The sequence below is a fragment of the Rhinoraja longicauda genome, chromosome 25 (assembly GCF_053455715.1).
Source record: "Rhinoraja longicauda isolate Sanriku21f chromosome 25, sRhiLon1.1, whole genome shotgun sequence".
Classification (NCBI taxonomy): domain Eukaryota; kingdom Metazoa; phylum Chordata; class Chondrichthyes; order Rajiformes; family Arhynchobatidae; genus Rhinoraja; species Rhinoraja longicauda.
The window spans coordinates 26550317-26574903 of NC_135977.1; the positions used below are offsets into that span (position 1 = coordinate 26550317).

Sequence of the window (24587 nt, forward strand, 5' to 3'; positions counted from 1 at the left end):
GGGGAGAACGTACAAACTCCTTACAGTGCAGCACCCGTAGTCAGGATCGAACCTGAGTCTCCGGCGCTGCATTCGCTGTAAAGCAGCAACTCTACCGCTGCGCTACCGTGCCGCCCATTTCTTGGGTTGATCAGGCTGAGCAGTACTGTTACTCCAAACTGTTAATGTTAATATCATGGTTCAACAGTGACAAATAATGCTGTTTATGAAGAGAGGGAGGTGTGTGGTCTGGGGGTGGGGAGGGGGGAGTGGGAGGGGGAGAGAAAGGTGTGGAAATTCCACCCACATCCCTCCATGAAGTGAAATAATATATGAAGGTTGTCTTTCCAAAATATTGTCAGCAACATCTGACCTAAATGCATTTACAATTAAAATGAACAGTTTGGGTGAACATAATATTCTGTAATTGCATTTGGCAGATGGATAACGAAGCAAAATCGTGAATCTAATCATGTAGCCACTTTGTTTATAATAGACTGACAGTAATTTGTATTACACTGATCTTTAACTGTAATGTATGTAGATCATTATAAAAGACAGTCTGAAGAAGGGTCTCGACCCGAAACGTCACCCATTCCTTCTCTCCCGAGATGCTGCCTGAGCCGCTGAGTTACTCCACCATTTTGTGAATAAATACCTTCGATTTGTACCAGCATCTGCAGTTATTTTCTTACACTATAAAAGACAGGGTGCCTTGATGGGCTGAAAACAAATGTATTAACTCGAACATTCGAGTTCAAATTCTAGATATGGTTTAATTTTCACTTTTGTTACAGAGTTCAGTGGGAAAAAAAAATTTCAAGTTATATTTTGATGATATCCTATACTGTTTGGTGTATTAATCTTCATGTATAGATTAAGTAGAAAATCTTCTAATCAGTCATGTTGCCGTCATCAGGATTCAACGTTGAATTCAAGTATTTTAGATAACCACCTTATTCAGTTTATGTCAGAACTGATCTGTTCTAATGAAAGGTCATCAACTTACTATGTTAAACCAGTTTTCCTCGCACCACGTATCCTGCGGAATATTCCCCGAATTCTTTACTTTCTAGCTGAATTTCCAACATCTATTTTGTATCCCACAGTTCAAGCACAGTTTCCCCCTCCTCTGTCATTAATTTCCATCACTCTGATCAGTTACAATTAGTAAGCCTTCATCACCCTTTCTCAGTAGTTTCTAACACCTTTTGTCACTGTCTCTTCCAGTATCCCCTTCGTGACTGACAGACAGAGTTCTGCAGGGGTCGGAGCTGGGGCCGCTACTCTTCACGTTGGATACTGGATGTGGATGATGAGAGGATTGAAAGCTTTGTGGCCAAGTTTGCAGTTGATACGAAAATACGTGGAGGGGCAGACAGTTTAGAAAAAACAGGGAACTCTGCAGAAAAACTTTGACAGGTTTTGAGAATGTGCAGAGAAGTGGCAGATGGAGTATAGTGTATCAAAGTGTGGAGTCATGCATTTTGGTAGTAGGAATAAAGATGTAGACTATTTTCTAAATGGGGAGAGAATCCAGAAATCGGAGGTGCAAAGGGACGTGGGAGTGCTGGTGTAGGATTTCCAAAAAGTTAATTTGCAAGTCAAATCGGTTGTAAGGAAGGCAAATGCAATGTTAGCATTTTTTTCAAGAAGGCTGGAAAATATAAACAGGCATATAATGCTGAGGCTCTATAAGGCACTGGTCAGGCCGCATTTGGAGTATTGTGAGCAATTTGGGGCACCATATCTAAGGAAGGATGTTCTGGCTCTGGAGAGGGTCCAGAAGTGGTTTACATGAATGATTCCAGGGTTAGCATATGATGAGCATCTGAAGGCACTGGGCCTGTACTCACTGGAGTTTAAGCATGAGGGGGGACCTTATTGAAACCTACCGAATAGTGAAAGGCTTGGATAGAGTGGATGTGGAGAGGATGTTTCCACTAGTGGGAGGGATCTAGGACTAGAGGTCATAGCCTCAGAGTTAAAGGATGTTCCATTAGGAAGGAGATGAGGAGGAATTTATTTAGTCAGAGGGCTGTGAATCTGTGGAATTATTTTACCGCGGAAGGCTGTGGAGGCTGTCAATGGATATTTTTAAGGCAGAGATGGATAGATTCTTGATTAGTACAGGTGTCGGGTTATGGGGAGAAGGCTGGTGAATGGGATTAGGAGGGAGAGATAGATCAGCTATGACTGAATGGTGCAGTAGACCTGATGGCTGAATGGACTAGTTGTGCTCCTATCGCTTATGACCTTATGATTCTCTTTGTACTTGCAAAGAACATCCCTCTCTCCCTCCTCTGCAACTTAAAACATCTTCAATTCCTAACCACCCTGAATTTCAAAGGACACCCTGAAACATTAATTCTATATTTTTCTCCACAGCAATGCCTGACTTGCTGAATGTTTGCAAAATTCTGGGGGGTTTTTTCCTTCAAATTTTCTGCATCTAGGCTCTTGCTTTTCAGAAAATCGGTTGGTTTTGGAAATGTGGGCAAACTAAAGTGTTTTTGTCTTTGTGTATTGTTAAGTTAAAATTGAAAGTTGTGTTCAAGTTGTGTGCTTGGACATTATAGCCTGAGAGACCAAGAATGTATGACAGGTTGTTGAAATGTATATCTGCTTTAAATTGTTCAGGTACGATTGGCACTACTGCAGCTGAAAGGAATAGATGACAGCTATAATAAGCATATCTTGTTTCCTACTGGAAAATTCAGCATTCGATCTGATGGATTAATGTAAGTAATTCATCCTTTTATGGAACATACTTTGCAGACCAAAAGACGGATCTTGATTTTTCCCTTTCTCCGATGACTAAATAAATGGATTCTGCTTATGTTGCTTCTGATTTTTCGGCATCATCAGATTTCAAGAGTGGGGCTCTAGGTTTTTGTTCTTTCAAGGTTTATGGATCTAAGGTGTGCAAATAGGGTTGGGGCACAGACTCAGGTTAGTTTCAGATTAGTTTATTCCTTGTTCATATGAAGCTCATTGAGTGAAGAGTAAACGTGGCAATAAACTTTAACAATAAATACAACTACTATTGCAAAATCAGCAGTATAGTGTAAATTTGGAGTAGAGCAAAAAAAAGTACAAAAGTGCATAAGTGGAATAACAAAATGAGGTAGAGTTATGAGCAAGAGTATGTGGCAGCACTGCAGGTAGGTGAAATAAATGATTGGTTCAGCATTGATAGCAGTGGGGATGAACCTGTTCGTAGGACTGGAAGTCTGGGGTTTCAAGCTGCTGTACCTTCTAGAAGGTAGAAGAGAGAAAAGGGAATGGCCAGGGTGGCAGGCATCTTTCACAATGCTTCCAGCCTTCCTGATGCAACTGTGAAGTCGATGAGGTTGTGATGGACTGGGCTGTGTTCATCGTTCTCTGCAGGTTCATGGCGGTCAAGAACAGAGCAGTTGCCACACCAGGCTGAGATGCATCCTCTACTCCCAATTCCTCTGTCTACGCCGCATCTGTGCCCAAGATGAGGTGTTCCATACCAGGACAACTGAGATGTCCTCATTCTTTAGGGAATGGGGGTTCCCCTCTCCCATCAAAGACGAGGCCCTCACTCGTGTCTCCTCGGTACCCCGCAACTCTGCCCTTGCTCCCCCTCCCCCTAGTCGCAACAGAAACAGAGACCCCTAGTCCTTACCTTTCACCCCATCAGCCTTCGAATACCACACACAATCCTTAAATTTTCACCACCTCCAACGGGATGTCAACACTAATTACATCTTCCCATCTCCACCTCTTTTTGCCTTCCGCAAAGACCGTTCCCTCTGCAACTCCCTGGTTAACTCCTCCCTTCCCACCCAAACCACCCCCTCCCCAGAACTTACCTGATCTCCCAGTTGCTAAACACTTTAATTTTCCTTCCCATTCCCACACTGACCTTTCTGTCCTAGGTCTCCTCCATTGTCAGAGTGAGGCTAAACGCAAATTGGAGGAACAGCATCTAATATTTTGCTTGGGCAGCTTACAGCCCAGTGGTATGAGAATTGATTTCTCTCAGTTTAAGTAATCCCGGCATTTCCTCTCTACCCCTCCCCCACCCAAGGCGCACCAGCTTCTCGTTTTCACCCAACAATGACCTGTCTCCTTCATCATTGGTACTTTTTTTCAGATCTTTCATTCATTGATCTTTATCTCTCTACATCATTGTCTCTATCTCTCGTTTCCCTTTCTCATGACTTTCAACCTAAAGAAGCGTCTCGACCCGAAGCGTCTCGACCCGAAACGTCACCCATCCCATGTCTCCAGAGATGCTGCCAGTCCCGCTGAGTTACTCCAACCTCGATACGATATGATAGAATTTTAACTTAGATCCTTCTATGATGTATTTTTTAATTTAATTCCTTCTGCTCTGCAGCTTTTTATAATTAACCAAAACGTTCTTGCAGAAGCAAGTGATGGTAGCCCATGACACTGCTGATCATCCCTCTGATTATATTTTTCTATTTCATTATTTTTAATTTTTTTTAAACTATTATTTTGCAGCCTCTTACAGATGACTGGTGACTTGGAAGATCTAGAAAGGGTATTTAATAAATCGGACATGTCAAAGATGTTTGGTTCAGGATCTTGCTCTGCGCTCATCAAACTAATGCCAGGCAATAAGGAACTGTTTGTTTCTCATGATACATGGAGTAATTATCAGACAATGCTCAGAATTATCAAGAAATACAAGCTGTCTTTTAAAACCTTCCCAGCAGGTAGGCATGTTTATGTGACCATTCAAAAAGTAACTCGGCAGTTTTAACAATGTGAAGCCTCACTAAAGTGTAAAAGCTGTTTTTTTTTGTTTTAAACGTGACCAATAGAGCATAAGTTATGAACGTTACATTTTTGTCTTTTAATTTGTATTGGTGTGCACTGAAAAGTATAACAGTTATTCTAGTTATCAGAGGGTAAAAGAGTTGAAGATCAGCATTATTTGGCTGTCTTGACCCCACAGTAAAATCTTGCAAAGCTGAACATTGTGGTGTGCACATATACCGTTGCTGGTTCTTGGGAGAACATAGTTTAGGCACCAGGCCTCAGTAACAGGTCCAGCACTTTTTCACTTTATGCCTGCCATATTTGGGATCTTTTCAATATAGCCCTCCTTCATTGGTTATAGTCCTTCTTTGTACACAGGTTGTAAGAATGTGGGCAATATTAACCAAGGTTTAATTGACCACTTAATCCCAATAATTAAATTGATTGCGAATGAACAATGTGCTAACAGTTGTTAAATGTGAGGCCCTTATTCCAGATATTTGTGGATGATCTTTTTTTTTAAAATTTAGTTACTTTCTGTGAATAAAGCAATTCATTGCAAATAGAGAAACTAAACATAAATAAAACTTTTTTCAGTTTCTAAGCAATTATTGACATAAATCTTATCGAAAATAATTTAGATAAGGATATTAACTTAAGGATGATTTAAAAGCAAATAATTTCTGTACAATATTGTTTTGTTTTTAGGGCACAATTTCTATATCAAGAGTCAACTACATTGTGCAAAGGCAATTGACGATTTAGTGAATAAAGACAGTTTTATTCTGCATCTGACTAGAGATGCTGATTCTGTTTGACTGAAATTAATGTATCCCAGCACTTAAGATGATAGGCTTAAAATTTAAATATTTTGTTTGATGAATACAACTGGGGCTATTGGGATGATTTCTTTGTAGAATGAATGGGATTAGATTCACAGAATTTTGGAAATTGAATGCTGGAGCAAGATCTAAAATCATTAAGATTTACTCGTAAAACGCTTGCTTCTATTTTGCACAGGTGATGTAATACCAGGAGAGGTGCAGGTCTTTTCATCGTATCCAGGGACTATCTATTCTGGTGACGATTTTTACATCTTGAGCAGTGGATTGGTGAGCAGTTTCTGGATGTACTTTTTAATCTTTCTCAGTTTTCCTTAATGAACAAATATGTATTTATCAATCAGAGCATCAACTCTGATGCACATAATGCCCACAGGAGACACATAAACTGACCACATAAGCACATAAATTAGAGATTGAACATTTTTGATTTCCTCATTTATTGGGTGGGAAATATCGCTGGTATGGCGAATATGGACAACTCATCCTTAACTGCCCTTCCAGGTGCTAATCCTCTGTCTGTACAGTGAAGGTACGATACAATATGATACAATAGAATTTTATTTATCCAAGGAGGAAAATTTGTCTGCCAACAGTCATAAAACACAATGAGATAGATGAAACATGAAATTAAAGTGATGAGTGGAAAGTCCAAAATTAGACAATAGGTACAGGAGGAGGCCATTCGGCCCTTAGATTCAATGTGATCATGGCTGATTATTCTCAATCATTACCCCGTTCCTGCCTTCTCCCCATACCCCCTGACTCCGCTATCCTATAGAGCTCTATCTAGCTCTCTCTTGAATGCATTCAGAGAATTGGCCTCCACTGCCTTCTGAGGCAGAGAATTCCACAGATTCACAACTCTGACTGAAAAAGTTTTTCCTCATCTCAGTTCTAAATGGCCTACCCCTTATTCTTAAACTGTGGCCCCTTGTTCTGGACTCCCCCAACATTGGGAACGTTTCCTGCCTCTAACGTGTCCAACCCCTTAATAATTGGGGATGCGCAAAGATTAGGAAGGGGGAGGGGGAAGGGTAGTCAATCTAGCCCACGATAGAAGGAGGAGGAGTACTACAATTTACTACAAGCCGCAGTGAAAAAGGATCTGTGCTCTTCTGTGCTGTATCTTGGTGGAACCAGTCTGTTGCTGAAGGACCAATGTGTCATGGAGGGGGTGAGCTGTATTGCTCCATGGCACCATGGCTGATCACCTTTATAGCTGATTTTTCCCAGCAATGGAAGCAGCATGGCAATATTTTTCCAAGTCGTGCAGTTGCACATCATGGAGGGGAAATTGTATGTGATGGTATTAAATCCTCCAAGCCTACAGAGAATATTCTTTTGAACTCCTGGCCTATAGATGGTGAACAGGATTTGAGTAGTTGGGTTGCGAGCCAATCATTGCTGAACAATAAGTCTTTGATTGTTTTTCAAGCTACAGTACTTAATGGCCAGTTCAGATAAGTTTCTAATTAGTAGCCTTTCCTCACCCAAAAATCCCTTTGGAATTTATAAAATGGGATTGGGTGATGACAACGCTGATGGAATATGAAAATAGGAAGTTGGCCCAGCTGAGAATGTGTTATTGGTTGTGAAAACTGGTATTTGGTTTAAATCAAAAACCACAAAGTTTACTGCAGTTAGAATTTCTGAAACAATACAATTCAGTTCAAATGTGTAGGAATTGAACTGCAGATGCTGGTTTAAACTGAAGATAGACACAAAATGCTAGAGTAATTCAGCGGGACAGGCAACATCTCTGGAGAGAAGGAATAGGTGACGTTTCGGGTCGAGACCCTTTTTCAGTCTGAAGAAGGGTCTCGACCCGAAATGTCACCCATTCCTTTTCTCCAGAGATGCTTGCCCTGTTCCGCTGAGTTACTCCAGCTTTTTGTGTCTAATTTAGATTAAAAAATAGACACAAAATGCTGGAGTAACTAAGTGGGTCAGCCAGCATCTCAGCAGAAAAGGAATGGATGACGTTTCAGGTCGAGACCCTTCTTCAGACTGTCAGGGGAGAAAGAAATTAGAGGTATGAAAAGGTTCAGAACAAATCAGCACCGATGAGCATGGAAAGGTGGAGCCCACAATGGTCCATTGTTGGCTGTGGAAAAGGTGATCACGAAATTTATATGGATGCAAACAATGTTTAATAATAAATAATAAATAACAAACAATAAATAATAAATAATAAGCGAAAGGGGTTTGAATACAAGTCAATGAAAGAAGAAAAAAAATACATGATTACTTCAACTAATGCAATTTTAACTTTTAACAAGTACTGAAAGTTGAACTGATGCATTATTAATATTTGTCTCTTGAAAGGTTACTCTAGAAACCACAATAGGTAATAATAATCCACATTTGTGGAATTTTGTGAAGCCAGATGGTTCTGTGATGGAGTGGTTAAGAAACATTGTAGCTAATAGACTTGCAACAAATGGTGCGGAATGGGCTGCAGCATTTAAAAAGTTCAACAGTGGCACGTGAGTTCAGTTCATTTAAAAAACTATTTTTAATGGACCACACAGCTGTTAGTGAAGTGCAATCCATTTAAAGATTTGTTGGTTAAGATGCTAGTGTAAACCGAAGATAGACGAGTAGCTCAACGGGTCAGACAGCATCTCTGGAGAAACGGAATAGGTGGTGTTTCGGGTCGGGACTAAAGAAGGGTCTCGACCCAAAATGTCACCTATTCCTTTTCTCCAGAGATGCTGTCTGACCCGCTGTTATTCCAGCTTTTTGTGTCTATCATAAGTTAAGGTGATAGGAATTACACAAAAAGGAGACCATTCAGCTCATTAAATACCTGTTAACGTTATTCTGACCTTTCTCCAAAACTTAACTATTGTTTTTGCACCAAGTACCTAACAAATTTATTTTTAATTCTCAATTTGATTCTCTGCCATTCTTTTTGGTACTGAGTTCAAAGTTAGAAAAAATGTTGCATCAGTGAATCTTGTGGAACACTTTTTCTTTGAAGATAAATTCAATGTAAGCAATGTAAATTCTTACCGTAAGCATCTGTCTGTGTGGAGTTTGTGTGCTTGCTGTGACTGCGTGGGTTTCCTCCGCTTTCTCTGGTTTCCTCCCACATCTAAAAACGTATGGATTTGTAGGTTAATTTGCTTCTGTAAATTGCCCCAAGTGTGTAAGGTGTGGATGCGAAAGTGGGATAACATAGAACTAGTATGAACAGGGTAATCGATGGTCAGAGTGAAGTTGGTGGGCCAAAGGGCCTGTTTCCATGCTGTATCTTTCAATCAATCATTCTAAATGTAAGAATATAGATTATGAACAAATTAGCCAAGCAAGACATGCAATGCCACCTGGGGACTTTTCACAGAGATTAACCTTTTTTTTCAAATTGTTTGTGTTAATTCTTCATTAATATTGGAAATATAGCAAATATTTCCAGATTTTGCCTTGATTCATGCGTAAAAGGATCTGCGCAATTGGAATGGCCCAACTAGATGACAAAGCACTGCTTAACAACATAACACAAAACTTCTCCCCGCAATATTATTAGAGAAAATAAATCTTAGATCAGTACCTGATTAGATTTGTGCCGTATCTTACTAGAATCTGTGGTTTCTTGGGAGTTTGCATGGTTGAGTACCTATATATATATATATATATATATATATATATAGTGAATCATGATCTGAAAATAGTTAATGAACTGTTAACTTTTCATCACACTTTAAGATTTATTTTTAAAGTCAGGCTAATTTCTCACATATTCTAAAGTTGTATCACTCTGCCACCAAAATACTTAAACCATGTTCAAAATATATTTAGCCCAAAATTGCAACTGAGGTATTACAACTGAGGTAATTATTTGCAATTCACAGATACATTTTTATGTGCATCTTTTCAGTTTATAATGTTTGTACTTTAGGGTACTTTAGAATTTAGAGATACAGAGTGGAAACAGGCCCTTCGGCCCATCGAGTCTGCGCCAACCAGTAATCACCCCATACACTAACACTATCCTACACACTAGGGACAATTTACAACATTACCAAACCAATTCACCTGCAAACCTGTACATCTTTGGAATGTGGAAGGAAACCGGGGAAAACCCACGCAGTCACAGGGAGAAGGTACAAACTCCATTCAGGGAGCACCCTCAGTCCAGATTGAACCCAGGTCTCTGGAGCTGTAAGGCAGCAACCCTACCGCCGAGCCAATGTGCCACCCCTCATTATGTTTCCTCATTATCATTGCTACTTATTTAACTGTGAAACATTTGATCACAACTTTGATGAGCAAATGAACAGCCGATGCCCATTTGGGAAGCCATTCTGAATTGTTGCATAGATTAAGTGACGATTAAAACTTTTTCAATGTCAAATTCAAGGCATGCATGCCTTCCTGTCCAGACAGGCTTCCTGATGAGAATCTGCTCCTCACCATGTTCCAGGTGTACATATCCAGGTCGCCATATGTACACCTGGAACATACGCTGTGTAACGTTTAAAGTTCTCTTCAAAGGCAGTAACATGTTTTTGGAGGATACGGTACGAGAGGAAAGAGGCAGGTGCACACTTTCTTGTCCAAGTCATTGTCTCAAGCTGATCCAAGTATCTCAGCAAAATGTCAGGAAAGTCTATGTCATGAATTTCATTTTGGCCCTTTCAAAATAATGTGGTTCAATTAAATTCCTAGGTGAGAGTTGAGAGAAATTGCACCAATTAAACCATTTAACATGATGTACAATGAAATAATACAGTTATTGTTTGATAACATCATATTCCAAAAGGCTAATGTAGAACATTCTGTTCTCGTAAGCAGGTAGAAGATTCAAGCTAAATGCAGGAATTCTGGATTTGATAACTATTTGATAACTTATTTATAACTTGGCACCTTACTGATTATATTTTCCTTGCTCCTTTAATATATGGTCACTATGCTTTAGCCTTCACGAAAATAGCTGTAATGAAATATTATAATTTTTTCTCCTTCACAGCTACAATAATCAGTGGATGATTGTGAACTATAACTCCTTTATACCAGGCAAATTTGATATCGATAGCAACCTGTTGACAATTCTGGAACAAATACCGTAAGTATGAATGTGATGTGCTTGATTTATTGGTGTATTTGGTTCTGCTGGGCTAACCTAGAAATGCCATCATGGACAAGGTGCTCCACAATTTGTCTTTACAATGTTTATTTCATGGAACCTTTTGATGCTGGCCTGCATAGTGAGAAAGGGTAAACACTCTTGATTTTATGTATAGTAAAGAAATGCAGATGCTGGTTTAAATCGAAGGTGGACACAAAATGCTGGAGTAACTCAGTGGGACAGGCAGCATCTCTGGAGGACACAAAATGCTGGAGTAACTCAATGGGACAGGACACAAAATGCTGGAGTAACTCAGCGGGACAGTTGACACAAAATGCTGGAGTAACTCCAGAGATACTGCCTGTCTCGCAGAGTTACTCCAGCATTTTGTGTCTACTCTTGATTTTATTCTGGTTGCTTCTGTCAGGCTTTGTTTGCATTTCATGTTCTCTCAAAACCTTTGTGCAATTGCAGGGGCCAAATAGTTGTTGCTGATAAAACAGATGAGCTGATGCAGAATGGTTACTGGGCGAGTTACAACATACCGTAAGTATGGACTATGATGAGTAGGTTTGTTCTCCTGTCTCTACATAAGTATGGACTATGATGAGTAGGTTTGTTCTCCTGTCTCTACATAAGTATGGACTATGATGAGTAGGTTTGTTCTCCTGTCTCTACATAAGTAAAATCATCCTCCAGTTTAATTACATTTTTATACGCATTCCCTAGATACAAGCTCAAGTTCTGCCTCATTCTAATTTTTTTAAATCTACATTTTAATATCTCATTTATACTACTCTCATTTATACTACTCTCAAGGGCGGCACGGTAGCGCAGCGGTAGAGTTGCTGCTTTACAGCGAATGCAGCGCCGGAGACTCAGGTTCGATCCTGACTACGGGTGCTGCACTGTAAGGAGTTTGTACGTTCTCCCCGTGACCTGCGTGGGTTTTCTCCGAGATCTTCGGTTTCCTCCCACACTCCAAAAAGACGTACAGGTATGTAGGTTAATTGGCTGGGTAAATATAAAAATTGTCCCTAGTGGGTGTAGGATAGTGTTAATGTACGGGGATCGCTGGGCGGCACGGACTTGGAGGGCCGAAAAGGCCTGTTTCCGGCTGTATATATATGATATGACATGATATGACGATCTTTAGTGCCACTTTAAGTCAACTCATTCAACATATTAACTTTGGACTTTTAACAAATATTACTCATAAATATAATCCACCAATTAGATCTTGAGAAAAAAAAAGAACCTGATGTGAACAGATTTTTAATCAAATTTCCTGCATTTCCACATCCTGTAATCATGACTACAATGTTTTAATTTATACTCATTCTCATACTATCACTCCCCCTCTTTGCCATGAAAGCCATTGTCCCATTGAGTGCGTCGAATGCAGAAACAGGAAAAAGTCACATGTCCGTTACTATTCAAAGAAGAGCTGGACCTCTTCCCAGGCACCTTTCAACGTTTATCCCTCATCCAACATCAGATTGCTTGAATACTTATTAAAGATTTCTGCACTGGGCAGTATCCAAGATTGTTCACACTGATTGAAGTGTGCTCCTCAAGGTGAATGCATCCTTTCCCAAGTAGGCGAGGATCTGATGTAGTACTTTCTCGGTAAGTTAAGCCAGAGCATGACTTGCACAGAAAATGGCAGGGACCTGTAGAACAGAGAAACCTAGTGGTACAAGTACATAATTCTCTTGAGAGTGGCGACACAGGCGGACAGAGTGGTGACAAAGGCATTTGGCACGCTTGCCTTCACTGCTTGGGGAATCGGGTACAAGAGCTACAACTGTATAGGACATTGATAAGACCACACCTAGAGTACTTTGTGTATTTCTGGTCACCTAGCAAAAGGGCAGATGTCATAAATTAGATTTTTTTTTAGACTTAGAGATACAGCGCAGAAACAGACCCTTCGGCCCACCGGGTCCGCGCCACCCAGCGATCCCCGCACATTAACACTATCCTACACCCACTAGGGACAATTTTTACATTTGCCCAGCCAATTAACCTACAAACCTGTACGTCTTTGGAGTGTGGGAGGAAACCGAAGATCTCGGAGAAAACCCACGCAGGTCACGGGGAGAACGTACAAACTCCGTACAGTACAGCACCCGTAGTCAGGATCGAACCTGAGTCTCCGGCGCTGCATTCGCTGTAAGGCTGCAACTCTACCGCTGCGCCACCGTGCCGCAGTAAGCTGGAAAGGTTGCAAAAAGTTTCACAAGTATGTTACTGAGACAGGAGGTCTTGAGTCATAAGGAGGGGACTGAATAGGCTGGACTATTTTTCCTAGTGTGCAAGAAACTGAGAGGTCACCTAATAGAAATATATACAATCATGAGGTAAATGGTCACAGTTTTTTTTCCCCAGTATAGGGCAGTTGAAAATTAAAAGGCATAGATTTAAGGTGAAAGAATGTAATGTAAGGGTTAAACAGACTAGACTTTTACTTTAGACTTTAGAGATACAGTGTGCAAACAGGCCCTTTGGCCCACTGAGTCTGCACTGACCAGTGATCACCCTGCATACGAGCACCATCCTACATTCTAGGGACGATTTACAGAAGCCAATTAACCTAGAAACCAGCACATCTTTGGGATGTGGGAGGAAACCAGAGCACCCAGAGAAAACCCACACGGTCACTTGTGAGCTGAGATGGAGTTGTCAGCTAAACTAGCAGCAACACATGTCAAACCTTGCTCAGGAAAACAATTAAATATTTTGGCAGAATGCTTAGGCTAACTTAGAGGGTCCAGTAAATAATGCAAGGTCACTAAGATAAACTTTTGTTTTCCCAGACACATCTGAGACTCGTTCAGTGTCTGAAAGGACAAATAACTCCTGTTATTTTGGCACAAAGGAGGGTAACTTGTTTTGAAACATAGTCACCTGTTCTTAGATTAGGGTGGAATCACAATCTTATTTTGTTGTATAAGTTCATGCTTCAACAGAGCTTTAGAGAAAAAGACCACCTTCAGAGAGAGAGAGAGAGAGAGAGAGAGCCTGGACTGTGATGCGTGCATGTCTCAAGGCCAGCCATCACAGACAGGAGTCTCGGATACGCAGAGGGACGTGAGAGCCTTGTTGCTTTATTAATAATTTTGCTTTAATAAATATAGTTGCATGCTTCGTGCAAAAAGACTGCAAAAAGCTGTGAACACTGCCCAGTCCATCACCGGCTCTGACCTCCCCACTATCGAAGGGATTTACCAGAGCCGCTGCCTCAAAAAGGCAGCCAGCATCATCAGAGACCCACACCACCCTGGCCACACGCTCAACTCATCCCTGCCACCGGGAAGAAAGTACAGGAGCCTGAAAACTAACGTCCAGGTTCAGGAACAGCTTCTTCCCTACAGCCATTCGGCTATTAAACACTACAACCTCAAATAAGCTCTGAACTGCATCGACTATTATTGTTATTGTTGTGCTATTATCATTTGTTTATTGTGTATATATGTATATGATCTATATATCTGTATTTGTGAGTATGTGTATATGTACACACACTGAACTTTTGTTTCATTTATTACATCGTTCACAGTGTACTATGTTTACATATTCTGTTGTGCTGCTGCAAGTAAGAATTTCATAGTTCTATCTGGGACATATGACAATAACACACTCTTGACTCTAGTTGATGAACTCTCCAAAATGTTCTTTCTCCATTCATTGATCCAAATCCTTGAAACTTATATTTTGTTACATTTTGGTGTCGTCAGCGGGAGTCGGTGAAAATGTGGAGACAGGAGATTGAAGAGTCAGATCCCGAGACGTTTCTGATCCTGGGATGGTTAGATAATTCTGAAGATTGCAGTAGTTTGTTTAATGTGTTGAGCAAATGGTGGGTGCCTATATAAAGGATGAACGAAAGATACTTTAATGAATGAATTATATTTTATTGTCACACGTACCAAGGGTACCCGGTTACAGTGAAATGGTGCCGACAAAGTTACAACTGTCCTATCTGATGCCTGCCACAGCACGTGGCTGCAGGCACCTCCCTCCCCCTCCATGCACCATCCCCCCCCCCCCCTCCCCACGCTGGCTCCCCCTTTGTTCTTGGCAGCCCCCCACGCCAGGTCCCCCCTTGTTCTCGGCTGGCCTCCCCCCATTGCTCTCACTGGTCCTCCTCGCTCTCAGTGGTGTGGTTCCGTTGATGCTGGTGGCCAATTTGGAGACCACGATCAGTGAGCCGGGCCTGTTGGGCAGGCCCTCCTGCTCACCGCAAGTAAGGGTGTCGGGTTATGGGGAGAGGGCAGGAGAATGGGGTTGGGAGGGAAAGAGATCAGCCATGATTGCATAACTGTGTAGACGATTGGCTGAATGGCCTAATTCTGCTGCTAGAACTTATGAAGCCAATAATGGATCAATCGTTGGAGACTGGCTCCAGGCATATATTCCCTCCTTTGTCCTTGTGTGGTCCAACCCACTCCATATTTAAGCAAAGTAAAATTCTTGACTGAAGAGAGCAAATATGTGGTGATGGATCCAACAGGAGAGCAGGAGGTGGTGGTACCGGAGGTAAATGGCGGTACCAACGCCGCTCGTGAGCTCAACCATGAAAAAAAAAATTGGGGAGAGTGAGTTAAAGGATAAGCCCGTTCCTGTGCAGCCTTTGCTGTCTCAGTCACGGTCACACGGGTGACTGCAGGACGGCTAACCCTTTGGTCAAGTCTTTTGGTTTCAATTTTCATTTTGTCAATTATGAAACCCTGCTGCCATAGTGCAGTAGCAAATACCCATCCCACATGGGAGATCCTCTTTCATTTTGGAGAAGCTACTCCCTCCAAACATTTAATAATTGAATATGGTAGCTTTGCTGACTAATCCTTTAACACTCCCAATATATATATTTTTAAGTATTTTTAAAACACAGTTTTAACTCCAAGTTGTACTTCCATTTTTTTATAGGTATTTTGAAGAAATCTATTACGCAAGTGGTAAACAAGCCCTGTTTGAGGAATATGGCGACTGGTTCAGTTATGACAAGAGTCCTCGGGCTCTGATATTCAGTCGCAATCAGACTTCAGTTACAGACATGATTTCGATGATTAAATTAATGAGGTACCTGGACTACATCAATTAATAATTTAATTCGATTTTAGTTTAGTTTGTCGATAAAGCATAGAAACGGGCACTTCAGCCCACCGAATCCACATTGACTATCGGTTACCTGTTCACACTAGATCAAGGCTATCCCACTTTTGCAAACTAGTTCTTTATCCAAAGCAAAGGATTTCACAGGGGCTTGGGTGCGGGTCAGACAGATGGCAGGAAACTAGGCTTTGCTGCTGGGGATTTAGGCTTGTGCTTCCATGCGCATATGCGCTTGCTCTTTCATGTGCATGAATGGGAGCTTGTCCCTAATCACTCACCTATAGTCCAAGCTCCAATAGGTCACCATTCGGCTCTATTCCCAGAGGTAGCCACATGGCTACCCACAGTTTCATTCCCACATTCCAGTCACAACCCCAGCTTTGGCTGCACACCTCCCCTTCCTCAGATCTTCCCCCATAACTTTCAATTCTGGCCACAAATTCAGCGCACGTTCAAGGCCTCTGGTAACGATGGAGAGCTGTCTGCCACAGGGAAAGTTATTGCTGGTGTCCTAATCAAATGCCTCTGCCCAGTAGCCACAGTGCTACTTCCCAAAGCACAGTGTACATTCCATCCATGGACATGGTCTTCATCTTGTGCCCACTTCAACACAGTTTACAATAGATAGAGCAAGGGGGAAGATACAGAGTGCAGAATATAATTCTCAGCATTGTAGCTGTGGATCAGTTCCTAAGACAACGTCCAATGTCCACAATGAGGTGGAGGTGAATCGGACAGTACACTAGCTTCTAGGAAAGCCATTCAGATGCCTAATAACAGAGGGGCAGAAGCTGTTCCTGAGTCTGATGGTGAACGCTTTCAAGGTTCTGTACTATCTGCCGGACAGGAGCAGGGAGAAGAAGGAATGATTGGGGTGGGGCATGTCTGATTATGTTGGCTGCTTTTCCAGGGAAGCGTGAAGTGTAGATGGTGTCACTGGTGGGAAGTCTGATCTGTGTGATGGACTGGGCTACACCTAGAACTCTGCAATTTCCAGCGGTCTTGGGCAGAACTATTTGTAAACCAAACTGTGAGGAACCCGACAGTACGCTTTCAATGGTATATCTAGTAGTTTTTAAGAGTCGCTGAAGACATGCTGAATTTCCTCAGCCTCTGCTGGAAGTAGAGGCGTTGGTGTGCCTTCCTGGCTGTTGCATCAATGGTTGGTCTAGGACAGATAGTTTGTAATATTAACACGAAGGAACTCCGAAGCAGTCAGTCAGGCTACCTGCATCAGGCAGCGCAAGGCACTCGAGAGATTTCACTAACATTGTCTCAGTAAAATCCTCCAAGTAAACTAGAAGATCAGCATTGTCCCTGAGGCCAATATCCGCAATGTTGAGGCCCTGATTACATTTAGTCAGCTTTGTTGGGCAGGCCATATTGTTTGCCTAACCAACACCAGATACCTGAAATAGGCAATCTATTCCAAGCTTCAAAGCAGAAAGGCATTACCAGGTGAACTGAAAAGATTCTTGGATGTGTTCAGATACACTTTGTGGTGAAAAGGGTGTAGCTTGCCCACTGAGTCCTGGGATTCCCTCACCCCCCTCCCCCTCAAAGGTGGGGAAGGAGCATTTGGGGTGGTATCATGATCCCCGTCCATTCAATGGGAGCATACTGAAGCCCAGATACATGGCAAAAGAAACGCACCACCTTGCAAACTTCTTCCATTCCTATTTATCAGGCAGGTCCTGTCCCAGCAGTGCAATAAAATTCACTGATCTGCTGTCTTTCCATCATCTTCAGTTTTTGCCTCAATTTGTAATAGTTGACTGTTAGGTAGATGCACATTCAGATTTTTCAGATCTTAGCAAAACAAAGTGCTGGAGGAACTCAGGGGGTCAGGCAGCATCTCTGGAGGGAGTGGACAGGCAATATTTCAGGCCAGGACCCTTCCTTAGATTGATTTGAGTTGGGGGGAGAAATCTGGAAAAAAGATATGGGGGTGGGGCAAATCCTGGCAAGTGATAAGGTGTATCTTGGAATTTACACATGATCTCTCACCTACTAATCTGACTTTCAGGTATAATAACTATCTGAAAGACCCTCTGTCAAAATGTCAGCAATGTGATCCTAAGCCCAATGGGGAAAATTCGATTTCGGCCAGATCTGACCTTAACCCGGCCAATGGAAGCTACCCATTTTCTGCACTGGGACAGCGTTCACATGGCGGCACAGATATGAAGGTGAGATGTTCTGAGATGGTTTCTGAGATATTTCGCTTGGGCAGCTTACAACCCAGCGGTATAAATATTGACTTCTCTAACTTCAAGTAACCCTTTGCTTTCCCTTGCTCTCCATCCCTCCCCCTTTCTAGTTCTTCGATCAGTATGACTATTCCCCTGATTAAATGTTATCTCCGTGGGCTTTGTTGTCACCTTCTCATAGCTAACAATGATCTATTCTACAATTCCCTTGAGCCGCATCTTTTCGGCTCGTTTTCACACCTTACACTTCCTTATATCTATCTTCCTCTCCCCTGACTCTCATCCTGAAGAATGGTCTCGACCCAAAAAGTCACCCATTCCTTCTATCCAGAGATGCTGCCTGTCCCGCTGAGTTGCTCTAGCATTTTGTGTCCATGTTCTGAGATGGTAATTGTTCAGCACAGCAGAGTGGAGTGAGGGATTTTAGAGAACAGAACAAACATTAGTTGGTCCACAACCGAAAGGGGGAAGATTAATTAACAATGGATGGGACTTTTCATATGGAAAGCAGGACTTCTGATAAGATTTACCCTGCAGCGTTATCAACCTTTTCTCTTGAGGCACTGACTGACCTGCAGATCAGTTGTAATAATTTCTATTTTGGGTTCTCACTTTTTCTAATTTTCTTCACATAGGTAAATTTAATCTTTTTCCCACTTTTCTAATAGCAACCTTTCACTTTTCCCACTCTTCAGTCGATGCGTCAAGCAACGCATAGTGAACTTGCAATCTCATGGTATTTGTTATCATGAACGATTACAGAATAAAAGTTCAAGGCTTAAATCTTCTTCAGCCCTTTGCTCATCTAGGGAGCATAGGCCATTAACAAATGTCCTCCACCTCACTCGGTTGTTGGCGCTTTCGAGATCTCCCCCGTTGAGCTCCCTCCCAGCCATTTCTGCCTGGACCCCTCTTCTCCAGCTATTCCTGGGGCGACCTCTTTTCCTTTTACCTTGGGGGTTCCATTTCAGGGCTTGCCGGGTGATGTTCGTGGCAGGTTTTCTGAGGGTGTGTTCAGTCCAACTCCATTTTCTCCTTCGAATTTGTAAGTCAATGGGATCGTGGCTTATTCTTTTCCACAGGTCCACATTGCTTACTTTGTTTCTCCACCAGATGTTTAGTATTCTCCTGAGGCAGTGTTAATGAATGTTGGTTGTGTGTTTAGTATTCTCCTGAGGCAGTGTTAATGAATGTTGGTTGTGTGTTTTGTTGTTTTCCATGTCTCTGATCCATTCAGCATTACCTGCTTCACATTGGAGTTAAAGATGCGTATTTTGGGGTTGATTGAGATGTATTTTGAGCTCCAGATCTTCCTGAGCATGTTAAACACCACCCTAGCCTTATTGATTCTGCTTTTAATGTCTGCATCTGCTTAAATAGTACATCCTTAATTTTAACTCCTTTGTGCAAAAGAACATTTGCTTAATTCACCAATCAGCTCTTGGTAAGAGGAGTTTTAGCAATAAGCTAATAAGTCAATGTGCTCTCCCTTCCCAACGGCACTGTTTGTGTAAAAACAAAAAGGCCCAAAGTGCTGGAGTAACACAAGGGGTAAGGCAGCTTCTCTGGAGAACACGGATAGGTGGCATTTCATGTCGAAACCCCTCTTCATTGATGGTGTATCTTCAGCAGAAAGGTGGCAACAGTTCCAGAAGACATTTCATTCCCTCTTAGGGCAGCTAGGGATGGGGTTAATAAATGCTGACCTTGCCAGCCATTCATAACCCATAAAAATGAATAAATAAAATATCTCCAGAGAAAATAAATTGGCAGTGATATTGTTACCTTCATTTCTCATATTCATGTCGACTGCACGTGTTGGCAGTCAAAATATTGCCCAATTGGTGGACGTTCCTCTGGGTTTATTTCCTACTCTGAAAACCTGTATCACACTGATGATGTTATATCATTATTTCCTGAGGCCCTGTCCTTCAAATAAACTTCTATTCTCTTGCCTGGAAATGATATTAAGTCTCTTGGGAAAATTCCAGGTTTCAATGGCAGGATTCAAAGAAAGGCTATGTCATTCTGTGGTCAAATTTATTCTGCTAAACTTAAGAATTAAGTAATCATTTGTTTTGCTACTTTTGTGTTATTATTGTTCATGTAATCACTGTTTAACATACTCTATTCTTCTGCATAAAATAAGACTTCTGTGTCACAAGCCTGGAGATTGGTTATATCCAAAGGTAATGGAGGTCATCTTTAGAAATAGTCATGGACCAGTTATATTGATATGATTACCCTGGAGCTCACCACATCCATGCCAACCTACTGACCATTTACAGTAATCCCATTTGGTACATATTAGGTACATATCCTTTGATGCCCTCTCTGAAATCTTTGTCTTCTGTACCATTGTCCTGAGTAAACTCAGATGAGGTATTCATTTAGATCTTCGCCAATGGTCCCTGGCTCCACACACAAATCTTTAGGGACCCACTCTTTCCCTGGCTATCCTCTTGTTCCCGATATACTGGGAGAATGCCTTGGTATTTTCCTTAATATAACTTGTGGAGGATATTTCACGCCCCTCGTTGCATCTTTGCCCTTCTAATTCCTTTAAATACTCCTGCACACTCTTATATTCCACAGGAAACTCACTTGCTTCAGGTTGCCTGGACCCAATCATATGCTTTTTTGTTCTTAATCAAATCTTCAATATCCTTTGTCATCCAAGATTCTTTTATTATATAATTGTTACGATTGTAGTTGTGATACTGTAAAGACACAGAACACAAAATGATGCAGGGCAGAGTGATGGCAGATAGAATTTAATCCTCCTAAGTGTGAGTTGATGGTTTTCAAGCTTGAATAAGTGTACACCATGAATGGCAGGGTACCATGGAGTTTTAAAGAATAGAGGGATCTTGGTGTACAAATCCATGAATCCCTAAAAGTGGCAGCATATGTAGGTAAGGCGGTGAAGATATATGGGATGCTGGCCTTCATTAGCCAGGGCATAGAATTTAGGAGCTTGGAGGTCATGGTACGACTTTATATAACTTTGCTTAGACCACAATTGGAGTATTTTGTGCAGTTCCACCGAATAGGGAGAGCATGTATATACGTATTGGAGAGGGTGCAGAGGAGATTTAACAGGATGTTACTTGGGATGGAACATTTAGTTATAAGGAGGGACTAGATGTACTGGGTTTGTTTTCCATGGAGTGGAGGAGACTAAGGAGGAACATAACAGAACCGTGTAAAATTATGAGGTGGACACAAGAAACTGCAGATACAGGAATCTTCAGCAAAACACAAGTACTGGAGGGACTCAGCAGGTCAGGCAACATTTGTGAAGGAAGTGGACAGATAATGTTTCAGGTCGGGACCCTTCTTCATTCCAGTCTGGAAATTATGAGGAGCATTGATAGGATGGATAGTGAAAAACATTTCTCCAATAGAAACAAGTAAAACTGGAAGGCATTTGGTTTAAGGTGAGGAGTAAGAGGATTAGAAAGGACCCGAGGAAACAATTTTTCAACTGGAGGATGGTTGCAATCTGGAAGCACTACTTGAGAAGGCAGTGAAGGCAGTTCAACCTCTTGTCTAGATATTTAACATGTGTCGGGACAAGGAGTTGAATGGGCAAAGTTTAGAAGGCTACGTACCAAGTTCTGCTAAATGAAGTTAATATGATTGGGGATTTAAAAGTATGGACAGTTCTGTGCTGTATGACTAACTCTTGATAAAGTTACGAACATTTTTTTAATGCTGTGCCTAGATGACCTCATATGAATGGTACAAGACCTTTCAGATGCTTGCTGTGAGTGGCCCAACGTGGGATGAGGTTCCGCCATTTCGATGGAGCAAATCCCCTTACAGTAAACTAATGCACATGGGACACCCCGATCTGTGGAGGTTCATGCCGGTGATGGTGGATTGGGAATGAAAACTTGCAGCATATACCCGATTAAAGAACGGACTTTAAATCACATCATGCCACTTATGTTGCTCTTCTGCCTCATTTAAAATATTATCGTGTTTATTTGTAAGAAGCTAATGTATGAAATGGGAAGAATTTTAAATGTCTCATTTGTGGCGTAAATTTATCAGAATAATCACCACCTTGTACCAAAGTTTTATTTTGAATGAAATCTTGAAATTTAATATACCTGGTATATTAAAAATGGTACCACAAGCATACACACTAAAGTTTACAATGATTTCTGAACTAATATATCATGACAGCACTTTATCTAAGTGACGAGTATACTTTAAAATGTTAAGACAGTAAATGGAAGAAAATATCACTTCCAGCCAGGTTACTTTTCCCCCCACAAATCATTTGATCTAGTGGTGCATAAGCAGCATGCGATAATGCTGCTGTTCATCACTGATTGAGACTGCAGGTAGCACTACTGCTTCACAGCACCAGGGACACACGAGTTTGAACCTTACCTTGGGTGCTGTCTGTGTGAAGTCAGCATATTCTCCCTGTGGCCACCTGGGTTTCCTCTGGGTACTCCGATTTCCTCCCCCATCCTAAAGATGTGCGGGTTTGTAGGTTAATTGGCCTCTGTAAAATAAATATTGCTCCTAACGTGTAGGAAATGGATAAGAAAATAGGATAACATAGGACTAGCGTGGTTGGCGTGGACTCAGTGGACTGAAGGGCCTGTTTCTATGCTGTATCTCGAAACTAAATTAATTGGCAACAGCTGGCTGTGTTCAGGATGAGAGCTTGAACCACCATTACCTCTAATAACAGTCAAATCAATGGGGTCAAATTTAGAGTTGTTGCCAAACGTATGATTGGACATGTTTCCTGTGCATTGTGCTCCAAAATGACTAACTGCCAACATCTTGTGGGAACTTCCAAGTTCAGACCAACTGCCAGACCATACCATCAATGGTTGCTGTCAAATGGGCTGGTACCATTATTTGTAAATGAGTTTTTGTTTTTACATTTCCTCATTTTCCATTTCTGGAGCTGCTATCGAAACCTGTGCAGTACAGAAGTTGGGCTTTATTTCTGGGTACTGAGTTGTGATACTTGAATTAAAATAGTGAAGCGCAATTATGCTTCCGACCTCTGTGGCCTGATTTAGACAATAGACAATAGGTGCAGGAGGAGGCCATTCGGCCCTTCGAGCCAGCACCGCCATTCAATGTGATCATGGCTGATCATTCTCAATCAGTACCCCGTTCCTGCCTTCTCCCCATACCCCCTGAGCTATCCTTAAGAGCTCTATCCAGCTCTCTCTTGAATGCATTCTGAGAATTGGCCTCCACTGCCTTCTGAGGCAGAGAATTCCACAGATTCACACAGATTTAACATCGGGAATAATTAATCCAAGTTTTCCAGCTCTCTCTTGAGCAGATAAGAACCAATAGCGGGCAAATGTTAAAATGTTGCTTTAAAAAACAATGATGGATTAGGGCCTACGTTGGAGTACGGTCCTTCTATCCCATAACATTGCCCTTCTACCCTCTAACTGGTGATTGTACAGAGTTTTATAGAAGAACTCTGGGCGGTGATGGCAGTACAGAGCTGTTCTTAGTAATAAATAGGGTCAATCTTCTGAAACATTATACAAAGGGTTTTCAGATAACGCGAGGGAACACATCGTTCATCAGTCCTGAGGATGTAATTTAATTCTAGCTTTAAATTACCTTCGGCTTTTGATATGTGTGTAAATTGATTTTTGATTTGAAATAAAATTGTAGCTATTTAGTTTCAGAAGAGTTGGGTTGGTTGGAGCCTGGTGGTGTCATGCTAACCAGGACCATTGACGGCACCACCAAGTGCAGGAAAATGTAATTACAGCATGGATCAACCTGCATGTGTTGTGAAGGAGCTATGATCCATCTAGCAGAGATGAAAGTGAAATAGTTGTTGAACTCTAAGGAGGAATTCTCAGCATGTTACTGGAATGCTCATTGGCCTCTGCTGTTGTTGGTTGGACTATTATGAATTGCACCGTCACTAAACAGGAATGGAGCCGTGTTTTCAAACTTAGGCTGGAGATCTCCACGGTAATTGCACAGGTTTGTGTTGCAGCCATCGCTTTACCAGTTCCACCAACCATCTATTAGCCTTTTTCAGGAACTCCTGGATGGAGCTCTCCAGCACTTCACATCAAACCCACCTAAAAATTGTTGTGGGTGGAAAGACTGGAGGAGGATGGTGGTCAAATGTGAGGCTGCACATGGATCAGTACAGTACAGGAACAGGCCCTGCGACCCACAAAGGTCTGTGCCAAGGATGAAGCCATGATAAATAATCTCATCTACCCGCACGTGATCCACACATAACATGTCAATCTGCATGTGAGTATATTGAGTGGCAGCAGACGATGCCAAGATGGTCATGATCAGCAGGTGAAGGACGTGGTGGAAGTTTTTATTCACCTTCGAACTTACCTACTTTTTCAGGGTCAAATGACTTACTGAAAGGTCCTGCTGTTATCTCGACCGTGAAGTGGCCATTCGCAGCTGTGCCGTACAACTCACTATCAAGGGGCTGGAATAATTTTCAAATCGCACAAGGTCTTTGTCAATCTTTGAGCAGTTTAGTAACATTAAAGCTAATTGAAGCATGACCTTTCTGTCCTAAATTAAAGTATTAGGGCAGGTCCATCAGCATCTGATTCAACA

The 24587-nt window shown here is 41.7% G+C and overlaps 1 protein-coding gene across 2 annotated transcripts in view; it reads left to right on the plus strand.

Moving 5' to 3' along the window:
• Positions 1-22131, plus strand: part of plbd2 (phospholipase B domain containing 2) — a 35003-nt gene extending 12872 nt beyond the window's left edge. For both annotated transcript variants that reach the window (XM_078421732.1, XM_078421733.1), the window contains 9 exons: positions 2620-2720; positions 4480-4694; positions 5761-5852; positions 7911-8071; positions 10558-10653; positions 11131-11202; positions 15589-15741; positions 17801-17963; positions 21712-22131. In XM_078421732.1, coding sequence (XP_078277858.1) covers positions 2620-2720; positions 4480-4694; positions 5761-5852; positions 7911-8071; positions 10558-10653; positions 11131-11202; positions 15589-15741; positions 17801-17963; positions 21712-21879 — 1221 coding nt within the window. In that variant the 3' untranslated portion in view covers positions 21880-22131. The remainder of the gene's footprint in view (positions 1-2619; positions 2721-4479; positions 4695-5760; positions 5853-7910; positions 8072-10557; positions 10654-11130; positions 11203-15588; positions 15742-17800; positions 17964-21711) is intronic.
• The last annotated feature ends 2456 nt before the right edge of the window (positions 22132-24587 follow it).